The sequence below is a fragment of the Panthera onca genome, chromosome F1, assembly GCF_046562875.1.
Source record: "Panthera onca isolate mPanOnc1 chromosome F1, mPanOnc1 haplotype 2, whole genome shotgun sequence".
NCBI lineage: Eukaryota > Metazoa > Chordata > Mammalia > Carnivora > Felidae > Panthera > Panthera onca.
Genome location: NC_138355.1, coordinates 27,343,703 through 27,354,927, shown reverse-complemented (window position 1 = coordinate 27,354,927; position 11,225 = coordinate 27,343,703). Strand labels below are relative to the sequence as shown.

Here is an 11,225-nt window from a genome sequence, read left to right as displayed (position 1 = left end):
CCTCCCGCGTTCATGCTCTGTCTCTCTCTGTCCCAAAAATAAATAAAAAACGTTGAAAAAAAAATTTAAAAAAAAAAAAATATTGCACAAAGAGCAAGGCACAAGAGCAACCACATGCTTTGAGAAGCCCTCAGCCACTTTTTTCTAGTGGAGTTAGGTGTTATGGCTGTTGACCTCTAACCTCACAACTTTAAAAATCATCAAAAGGCAAGCAAAATTCACAGCGAAAAAATAACTATGTTCTGTGTGCTTCCAAGTAGGTCCTTTGTTGTTGTAGCGTCTCTCCAAATCTGCTTCCGGCTTGGGCACCTGTCGCCTTTCACCTCTCTGAAGGGCTCTTGAGTGGATTTTACCTCTCGACAGTAGCCCCCACACATGAAGGTTTAAGATTTCTAGAGAAAACCCCAATCCTCATTTGTCCTGGAGACATCTGTATTCGCCAAACATCGGACTTGAGAAAATAGTGTGGTATAACCTTGGACTCAGGCAGATAGGAGTTGGAATTCTAGTTCTGGCACTTATAAACCATGTGATCTTATATGTATTTCTAAGCTTTGGTTCTGAAGATAAAACATAGAAGGGGACTGACACATAGGAAGTACTCGATCAAGGGTGGCTTTCGTGTCTTAGTCCACTTACTCTCACTCCAACCAAATCTTGCATTGGAAACTAAAAGCCGTGGTACTACCACATGCTGGGGGTGCTGTGTCATTGGCTTCCTGCTATTTGTGTTATATCTATTGGTGTTGGAATTCATATATTTTATAAGCCCATGTAACTGGGCCACATGGACCTAGGCAGGATTATTGAGGTTTCCATGTTAATAGACTACTTTTACATGCTCTAAACACAACTGGCATTTGAAGAAATGTTCAAAAATACTTGGGAGGGTAAAATTATTCATACCTGTTTTTTATAAGTTAGTTACTATGTATTATTCTTCTATTATGTCTTTCATGATCCTTGGGAACACAGTAAATGCTTATAAATGTGTGAATTTGTATCATCTACGGACTGATTGCATGTTACTGAGTTTCCTTAAGACTTGTTACCTAAATGGTGCTGTTACCAAATGACCCAAAAAGGGTGTGTGTGTGCCATTTTTCCTCCTTTAAAAAATGGCAAAAGCAAAACGAAGAAAAATGGCTCAAATGAGACCATAAAACCACTGAGATTCAAGTAGAAGAGAATGGAAGGTAAAGAACTACTCTTGTGCCCAAAGTGCCCCTTAGCATTTGTATCTTTTACAATTCATCCTATCCCCTTTCCACCACGGCGGCCCTGCATCATGCTGTGACCTAGGCTGACATTCAGCTGAGAGGACTCCATGGAGACGGTTGTTTCCAGCTGGAGTCCATTCTGATTTAGTCCCTATGCTGTATTAATTGTTAAATATATTTACTGTCTTTCTGAGCAAAGCTGATAGGCTGGCAGTCTTTGAACACACCCACCTTTGGGACTATAAAATATGGAGCTCCAGAATTTTCTCTAACACTATAGTCATGAAAATGATGTTAAGGATTTTACAAAACAGTATTGCAGTATCACTTGTTTTCATCTGAAGTTTGTACAGTTATGCTGTGCCTACTGTACCTATTATTTAACTTCTCTTAACTCACAGCCCTATGAATTGCCTTAAAAAAAAAATGTTTCTTTTTGAAAGAGAGAGAGAGAGACAGCGTGAGTGGGGCAGGGGCAGAGAGGGAGACCCAGAATCTGAAGCGGCTCCAGGCTCTGAGCCGTCAGCACAGAGCCTGATGGGAGGCTCCAACACAGGAGCTGTGAGATCATGACCTGAGCCGAAGTCGGATGCTCAACCCACTGAGCCATGCAGGCGCGCCTCCTGTTGAGTTTCTCAACCTTTAAACCAGGTGTCTAGTCAGGGGCAGCGGTGCGAGAAAGGGCTCAGAAGCTGGTAAGAAATGAGCACAGCACACTCTGGTTTGGGTCTTTGGGCAGATACTCCAGGTGCTCAGCGAGCACCCAGAAGGCGAGGAATCGTTCCAAAGGCTCTGGTGGTGCTCTGACATCATCGACGACTGTCTCCTTTTCTCCACTACTTTGTATTTGAATAAAGTAGTTTTAGAAACCTGTACCAAATTACTTCTTGTCAAGAGCACAACCTTCTGGTAAAACAGGAAATCTTCCCTCGTAATTAATCACACATTCATAAGTGTTAAAATAGGAGTTAGAAAAATAAATTATTCAACACTGACATTTTATTTTCTGAACTTTATCATTTTTACAAAACAAAAAGCAGGTATCAAAAACAGCAAAGAGGTTATAGAATTTCCCCACCAGTTTTCACATAAGACAGTGATTATGAAACTGGCGCCCAATGTAAATACGAAACACAGGCTGATTTCCCTCTTGGTCATATGCATTTGGGTGGTTTGTTTTGGAGCCACTGAATAATAACTTTTTATAAGCACCGGTCATTTTTTGAGAACTCATTTGGTTTGTCCAACAAGTAAACACTTTTTGCTATGCGGCGTTTTCCTTTTTTAAGAACCACTAAGCTAAAATACAGAATGTGTAGATGTCTGGATCTGAACCAAAGTTTTTAAGATCCTATTTACCCTGAAGAACACTGAAGACATTTATAGGGCATATCAGATACTAGTTATATACCTCATCATGTCTAAGGCAGCTATTAGAGTTCTAAATAAATCAGCATTTCATTCACAGGCTGCCCAGAGTTTGAACTTCATCAAAGTTTTCATGTCTTTTCTGATTTGGAGTAGTTTCCCCAAATAGGGTCATATTATTAGAACAAAGTTTTATGCTCAGGCCAAACAGGCTCTGGCATTTCATAGATACATTTTTATAGAGCAAGACTTCTTGCTCTGGACCCTGGAGACCACAGAGAAATCGAGAGGCCATGATTACTGGGTGCGGAGAGGAAGAGGCATACTTAAGCTCACATGATCTGGAGGTAAGCAGAAACAAAGGTGGAATTCGGTCGTGCTGTTCACCCACCACCTGTTCCAGAAACACATTTTGCTTAAATACGGGAATTATGGTCCAGTTTTGCAATGTTAATAGCTGCCAGTTTCTCAAAGGTATTTTTTGTAAAGATCATTTCCTGGCTAGCAATGAGTTAGGAAACTGGCCTCAAATTCAGATCAAATTTTTCACTATTAGTCAAAAACAAAACAGAACACCTCAAAAAAACAAAAATGCAAACAAAACAAAAAAACCCCCACCAGCCAATAGGGGTTAAAATTGCACACTTAAACTTGAAGGCAAATTATATTATATACAGACAGGTATACACATCACCGTAATAGTTTTGAGAGCGTGAAACACTCCTGTTGAAACGTTTCCTCTATATTATCCCAATTTTCATGAAAGGAAAATTGATATGTAATCTCCTTCTTTACAGATATGAAAAAGGAAGCAAGAAGGCAAAGCTGAGAGAAACAGATGCTACCCCCAAGGGCAGCGGTGGCATTTGGTTGTTTTGGTCTTTGTACCAGCAACTCCCACACCCAGAGGAGAGACCCAGACCCTGCTGGGCTACACAGTTTTCCTTGCAGTCAGCACTCGAACAATGGACCCCACTCCTCCGGCAGCAAGTGCCTAAAAACAGACCAAAACGTAAATATTGACAGAATCATAAAGGGTCAGTCCTCATACCAAGTAGAACATTTTTCTTTAACAAGGAATGTGTGCCGCTACCGATTTTGAATTCTTTAATTTTCATAAACACTTCTTGAACTCCTGTCATGTCCCAGGCACTGTTCTTGGCACTGGGGATACAGTCCCTGCCCTTATGTACCCACACGCTAGTGAGATACTAGTTTACATTCTAGTATGTTGTTTTCGAATAACAGTATGTTCTTAAAGGTTTACAGCATGTTCTTGCCTAAAACAGGTGCTCAAGTATAGATTTAGGATATTCACTTTATTCTCTTCTTAGCACGGGCAGGAAGAAATCGAAACCGAGATCAACTGTCCTAAGTTCCTTTAGATTAGCCAGTTTGTCAGATTCTTTTTATTCTCCCAAGCTAAGAATATATTATTTAATAGCTAAGAACTTAGGAACTGTAATTTTGACTTTACCTTAAAAAACTGGAAGTCATGACTAAGCATCAGGAATTTGAAGCTCTGGTTTACTTACTGAATACTTTTATGTACTGGGTACTATGCTAGATGCTAGGGATATAGCATCTTCTGGTCTACTGGGAAGGGACAGACATGTAGAGATCGTTACTATACTATAATGTAGTATAATATTCTGTACACACAAGTGTGCACTGGGGTGTAAGGAGCCACTGAGGTAGAGAAAATCACGAGCAGAAGTATGCAGGTGTGAAATGGTATGGGGTGTTCCGGGAAGCAATACTACTGTGCTCGCTGCTGGAGCACAGGGAGAATAACATGAAGAGGAGTGGCTGGACCTGGGAACTCGGGCTTTATTCTGCAGGTGACTGACAGGGTAGATCTGGGTTTTCGAGAGGACACTCTGGCGACCGGGTGGAGAAGAGATTTGAGGGAGGTGAAATTGGTAGCCGGAGGCCTGTTTAGGAAGCTACGGCAACAGACTGGGAGAGATGCTATGAAGAGTTGCATTAGAGGTGTATCTGAGTAGATGGTTGGAGAAGCGTTTAGGAGACAGATTGGCAAAAACCGGTGAGTGATGTTAGGAAGCAACGAAAACTTAATATGAGCCTCAGTTTGCTTCCCCACCCACCAAAAGGCAAATAACAGCAAGCTCTCCCTCTTGGTATTTTTACGAGGGTTAAATGAGTTAATGTTTACAAGGTGCTTGGAATACAGTAAGTGCTCCCTCAGGGTCTACTATGATCCTGAGACTAGATAGGAGCTAAGTTGCTTAGGTTTTTAAGCTGGCTCTTCACCTCTAAATTGAGGATGATAAAGATGTTTTATACCTTACAGCGCTGTTTTAAGGAGTGAATGAAACCTAAACTAACGGTACAGTGGCTGGCAAATGGAACGTGTTCCTGAACAGGAGGACCATGTACGTTATTCTCCAAGTGGGACACTGGGGAGTGAAAGGGAACTATTCATAATTATGTTGGGAAAACAGGCATAAACTGGGGCAAACGGGAGGTATGGTTACCGTGTCCGTAAATGTTAGTTCTCTTTATTTGACAGTGCATGAGCGACCAAGTGACTTGGCCAAGACTAATGGACAAGTTTTACTACCTATTCGTATTTCCGAATGTGCTTTCACTCAGACACACACAATAGCTTCTGAAAACCTGAGTGCCGGGAACTGTAAGATATTAGAGAACATATCCCTTCTCTGTGGTTGGTTCTATTTAAATGTTACACTGCTTACATTAATATTAATATTACCTAAGTGTTGGGTGTTAAAAATTACCTTATCAACTTTTAAGCTAAAGCTAAAAATTCCCCTTAACTATTTCTTTAATGGACTGTGTACTATCTGCAGAATGAAATGCATAAAAAATACAGGAATTCTTCATCCCACCCGCGAGTTTTTTAAATTGTGTAACATATATAACATACACTTTGCTACTTTAACCATCCATCAGTGTAAAATTCAGTGGCATTCATTGCATTCCCAGGATTCTACAGTCACCACCACTGTCTATTTCCAATACTTTTTAATCACCCTAAAAAGAAATGCTGTTCCCATTAAGCAGTAACTCTATTCTCCCTCCTCCCCACTCCCTGGTAACCTCTAATCTATTTTCTATTTCTCTGAATTTGCCTAGTCTAGATATTTGATAGAAGTGGAATCTCACAGTATTTGTCTTTTCGTACCTGGCTTATTTCACCTTGAGTAATGTTTTCGGGGTTCATCAGTGCTGTGTCATGTGTCATAATTTCCTTTATTTGGTTGTCCAATAAACAAAATGTGGTGTATGCATAAAATGGATTACCTGTTCATCTGTCCATGGGCACTTGGGTTGTTTCTACCTTTTGGCCACAGTCCAAGAATTCTTGATTTTTTATTGTTTATTTTCAAGGTTTTGATTTAGTTCAAAGTTCAAGATTATGTTAAATGAACAATACTCATTACTAATAAATGTGTTGCAAATCAGAATCTCTTAGGGCCAAGGCAGTAAGCATAAAATCTAACTTTCACTTTCACACATTTATTTGTAAAGACAAAGATGTATAACCAAGTCAAAGTAATTATCCAGATGAGAGGAGTTGTCATTGTCACTATTATAAAGGAGCTGGCCACAGAGATTTATAATTCATAACTCACCTTTTCATGCCATTGCAATAACACAGCACTGCTATTGTCAGAGGGACTCTCGAAGCCTTTATAAATATACTTCATTAGAAGATCCACACCGTTCTTGTCCAGGGACTGAACTGCCTTTTCAATATCATTAGCTTTAAAAGAGATGAGCACCTTCAAGACGATGCTGCCTGCTCGATCCTGAGGATAAGAACAGAACATTTAGACATATGTGTGCCAAGGGGTTGCTCTAGAAAGGCCACACTGAGACGGTGACATTTAAAACCTGAAGGACATGAAAGAAGAATCCTTGGGGGTATCAGAGAACAGTATGTCGGTCAGAGGAAAGAACTGCTGTTAGAGTGTATTTCGGGTGTTCAAGGAACAGCAAGAAGATCCCTGGTGGCCAGAGTGATAACAGTGGAAGAGTAGGACGGGTCAGAGCGGTGGTGGGAGGGCAGATTGTGTAAGCCCTGCAGGCCACCGTGAGGACTTAGGCTTTCGTTAAGAGAAATGAGAAGGTGTTCCGAAGGTTTTGAGAACAGCGATATAACCTGACTTGTATTTCAACAGGATCACTTTGTCCGCCATGCTGAGAATAAGCTGAGGTGGGACTGGTGGGGGGCAGGGGACAAGGCAGAAGGAGGGAGACCAGTTTGGAAGTTATGGCAATAACATAGGCTGGTTTTGGCTAGCATGGTAGCAGTGGAGGGGGTCAGATTCTTGACGTATCTGAAGGGGAGCTGAGAGGATTTGCTTACAGATAGAGGTGCTAATTTGCCAATGTCATTGAACCCACATTTCAGTTTTACTTCTTGTACTCAGAAAAAGATCTGAAGACAAAATGAGCTGCAGTTCTACCTTGAACCATCCTTCAAAAACAATATGTTCAGAAAACTTAAATTTTAAGTTTCATATCTATAGTCAAGATACAAGATACAGTGATCTTCATTTATAATTTTTTTTTCTTTGATAAAAGGCTGCTCCAACAGCAAAGTTATTTTTTCACCCATGAAGCCAAGCAAAGAGAACATTTAATTTACCCTTCCAACAGTTCACTTCTCCTATTCAAGAAAGAGTGATCTCTTCGGCATTCCTACTGATCAGGGTTTTACAGAATGTTTCTACCTCCTATTGCTCTTTTCAGTTTAAAGACTATGCAATTACCCAATTTAGAAAAACATTCTTACAATTCTCCACCCACAAACTGTGATAAAAACTCAGCCACATAAAAGCAGAAGGTGGTAAAATTGAAATTTCAATGACGTTCCCCACCATTTTCAAAAACCAAAGAAATGTTTCCTCTTATTGTGGCCTAGATAATTATTATGCATTTGCCCAAACTGTTACTAATACTCAATAAAGAGATCCTTAGGGCTCCTATGGACAATGGGTTCAGAGCCCTGGGCCACATTTTAAACACTAAGTAAATGTTCTTAAGAATCACTGAAAGACTGCTGCCCAGGAATGTAAGTCAGGTTTTGCTGAAGGGCAGTTTGGCAATAACACTTGTACCAAAAGTCTTAAAAAACGTGCATTCTCAAACTCAGCAATGCACTTCTAGGAATTTATTCAAAGGAAACAAATAAGAATTTATGCAAAATTGTTCATTTCAGTACTGCTGACAAGAAAAAAAGGTCAATATTTTAAATATATGACAAAGGGAGATTAGTTATATGTAAACCGCAGCATATCTATATGCAGGTATTAAAAAAGAGGCTTATAGAAATAAACTTATTGCCAAGATAAGATATTCATGTATATTGCAAAAAGAAAAAAGTCAGTTATAAAACTCCATTTTTATTAAAAAAAAATACCAATAGAAAAGCTCTATAAATATATAGCAACACCAAAAAGTAATAACCAATTATCTCTGGACAGTAGGATGATGAAGATTACTAGTTTTCTATAAACATTTAATTCTTATATAATTTAGAAAAATTGTTAAAAAGCAACCAAGTAGAATCGCTTTACTTCGTAAAAGTTTTGTTTATTCTTCAAGCCTTTGCTCAACTTCAACCTGAGTGGCCTCCACGGAACATACAAAATGCTCTCTTATCATAGCTCGATATCAGAGTGCTAACTTTTCATATGTAAATTTTTACCTATCAAGCTGCATTGTGAGCTCTTGTATGTAAAAGACAGTAAATAGTTAAAAGATTTGTTGATTTCAAGACATTTCCAGGATTTTGGTAAGAATGCTAAGATATCAGCAGAGATCACGGAGTTGTCTGTGACTCACCTTCACCGCCTGACTCTTGGTGTTGATGGGGGGATTTTTCAGAGCTGCCTGTAGGGCAGCGGTCATGTTTCCTGTGATGGAGGTTAAGGGCATAGCAGGAGAGGGCAGGCCTCAGGAAAGCACTGGCTCTTAAGCCTTGACTTTTACATTGAAAAATTACCATGGTCACTACGTTCAATATTGTAAAACTCAACATGTTGGTTTCAAGGATGTCAGTCAAAGGTATGATACTGAAAACACTAGAGAAGGTAATAAAGCAACCACCAGTTCTTGCGTGGCTCCAATTACTAAATGAACACTTTGATAGCCTTTCATTTTCCAGTAAGACACATGCAAACATTATCCAAAGCTATATTAAAAGAATTAATAGGTCCCAACATGAAACACCTATCCTCAACCAAAATGTCTTTTATGTGATTCTAACTGGAAAAATGAAAGACCAAACTTTTGCTAGACTTATATTCTACATTAACTGAAATGCTGGTAGAAAATACTGGTCATTATTCTAGCAATCGAAATGATATACATTAGCAATCTCTCAATATTGATGAAAAGAGGCGTCACAAAAGAGCTAATAATTCAGTGACTTTTTAGGCAGCAGCTTAATTTTTCTGTTTTGGATATTTTCTCTTATATTTCATAAAGGTTATTAAAACTGTCTTATATCATACCTATTAAATTTAGTCTTTGGAAGCACTAGTGAGTTAGCAAGTACGAGGCACGGAAGGCCAATCAGACTGTCAGAATCTACAATCATTCCCCTAAAAGGAAAACCAGAGTTCACTTGTTCCTCCATCTGTAGTGCCTGACCAAAGCTTGTCTCTCGGTTGTAACAAGAGAAGAAGAGACAGTATCTTTTTATTTTATACAAAGCAGACCCATTATATGAATACAGCAGTACCAGTTAAGAGTTATCACCCACCAACCTACAGTTAGTTTCACAAAACATTATTTATCCATCACAAAGAATGTTTTCAGACAGAATAATGTTCATTGCTTCTGGGGGGAGGGGGGATCGTCTGACAAAAAACCAAAAAACCAAAACCAAAACACAAGCCTTAGGGTTGGTGGTAAGCTGTTATTTTCAAGGCTTAACGAACTTCTAGAAAAAGCATGCCTTTTGCAAGATTGGCTCATTTTTAAGACCCAAAACATTTAAGTATTTAAATAATGAAAAATAGCAACAGCTGACTATGAAGGTTGTGGAAATCAAAGAAACATCTGTATGTTGATAAATGTTTAATGCTGTATTTTAGGTGCCTTTAAGACTAGATATAGTAGAACCAAATATTTTCACTCATATTTCCCCATTATACTTTAATAGGATATAGATGAGGAAAGGGTTTTAAAAAGTCTTATCTTATGAATACATTAGGGAATAATCAGAAATGAATGAGTTCAGTAATTGAGAATCTCTAAAACTACAGCTTTAGTTGTTGCAACATTTACATTTTTCTAAAAAATATCTGGTGCAAATGTTCAAATTATGAATATTCAAATATGCAAAAACAAAAACCAGGAACTGACAGCCACATTTTAACTGAAATGGAAACGATTTCAGGATTACAAAAACCATTCTGCTTCGTACAAATGACTCATCGTCTATTTTATTCTTCATCTATTTTATTCGCTGGGGTTTATTTTAAATATTTCCAGGGATTCTCCACATGCAAGCTCTTTCTATTGTCCCTTGCTTATTAGCAGGTAAAAGGCTCCAAGCTTCCTTCGCCCGAGTTGGTTGCTTTGGACTCACCCCCGCCCCCCCCCCCCCCCCCCGGGTTAGCAAATTGTTTATCTTGCAACCTATATATTGCCAAATTCCTTTCTCTTAAAAAAAAAAAAAAAGAAAGAAAGAAAAGAAAGAAAAGCAAAAAAGCCCACGGGCTAAAAGGACAGAGGGCCTCAATTCTGCAAATCGCCCCTTCCCTGCCGGCAAGGAATAAACTCTCCCAACGCTGCCAAAACCAAACCACCAGAACAGAAGCAGCCCGCTCCTCCCAATCAGAAATTTCTGGAGCCACCGTGGCCCCGGCAGGCACCGTCCTGCGGAGGACAACTTAAGCGCCCTCCGAGGGCCACAGAGCAGCACCAGATGCCTCCCCCCGCGCCGCGAGGGCGCGGCCGCCCTGCCAGTTCCCTGCAGGCAGCAACTCCGGCCGCAACCTGAGGAATCGGGGGCGGAGAAGGCGCGCCGGGAAGGGCAAGTTTCCCAGGCGGGACCCTGGGGTCCCGGGGCGACTCGGTTAGAAATGGGAGCGTCCCCTGCCCTCTCAGAGTGGGGGAGCCCAAAGAGACAGGTGAGCTCCGCGCCCGTGCCCCGGGAGCGGCCCCGGCTTCGCAGACCCTGCCGGCGGCGGGGTCCGGGGAGAGGGGCGCGGTGGGGTACGGAGGCCGGCAAACGCAAGGATATTGCCGCAGGCAGGAGTCCACCTCGCCTTCGTCGGGCCCGGCCTGCCCGTCGCCCCCGTCTTCCTCGTCCACGAACTTGTTCTCGTCGTACTCATCCACGTCCACCTTCCGGAACCGGGCCGACGACACCGTGTTCTTCGACATCCCCGATCCGGACCGGTGGCAAAAGCCTCTTGTTGGTGCTGCCTCTGCCTCGGTAAGCGTAGCCCACCCACCGGGAACCCGCAGCCTGGCGCCTTCACTTCCCTCTTCCGCTCTGGGGCGTCGCCGGCAGCCGGGGCTCGGGCGCTTCTGGGCCTGCGCGCTGGCGGCGCTCCTTCCTCCTCAGCTTCATGCTCTTCTCTAGCCTCCTACGCCGCCCCCACGCTTCCCCGGGGAGCGCGCGCGAGG

General features: G+C 41.3%; 1 protein-coding gene across 1 annotated transcript; it reads right to left on the bottom strand.

Moving 5' to 3' along the window:
* Window positions 1-2,201: 2,201 nt before the first annotated feature.
* On the bottom strand, window positions 2,202-11,176 carry ARPC5 (actin related protein 2/3 complex subunit 5). Its single transcript, XM_081791866.1, has 4 exons — window positions 10,837-11,176; window positions 8,427-8,499; window positions 6,209-6,385; window positions 2,202-3,582 (listed from the first exon to the last, which is right to left on the bottom strand). Exons 1-4 carry the CDS (start codon window positions 10,977-10,979, stop codon window positions 3,520-3,522), a joined length of 456 nt encoding a protein of 151 aa, XP_081647992.1. The 5' UTR covers window positions 10,980-11,176; the 3' UTR covers window positions 2,202-3,519.
* Window positions 11,177-11,225: the final 49 nt, after the last annotated feature.

Coding starts and splice junctions, on each gene's coding strand:
- ARPC5 (XM_081791866.1), bottom strand. CDS start 10,979: ATGTCGAAGAACACGGTGTCGTCGGCCCGGTTCCGGAAGGTGGACGTG. Junction 6,386..8,426: donor CCAAGAGTCAGGCGGTGAAG/GTGAGTCACAGA, acceptor TCTTATCCTCAG/GATCGAGCAGGCAGCATCGT. Junction 3,583..6,208: donor TATTGCAATGGCATGAAAAG/GTGAGTTATGAA, acceptor GTCTGTTTTTAG/GCACTTGCTGCCGGAGGAGT.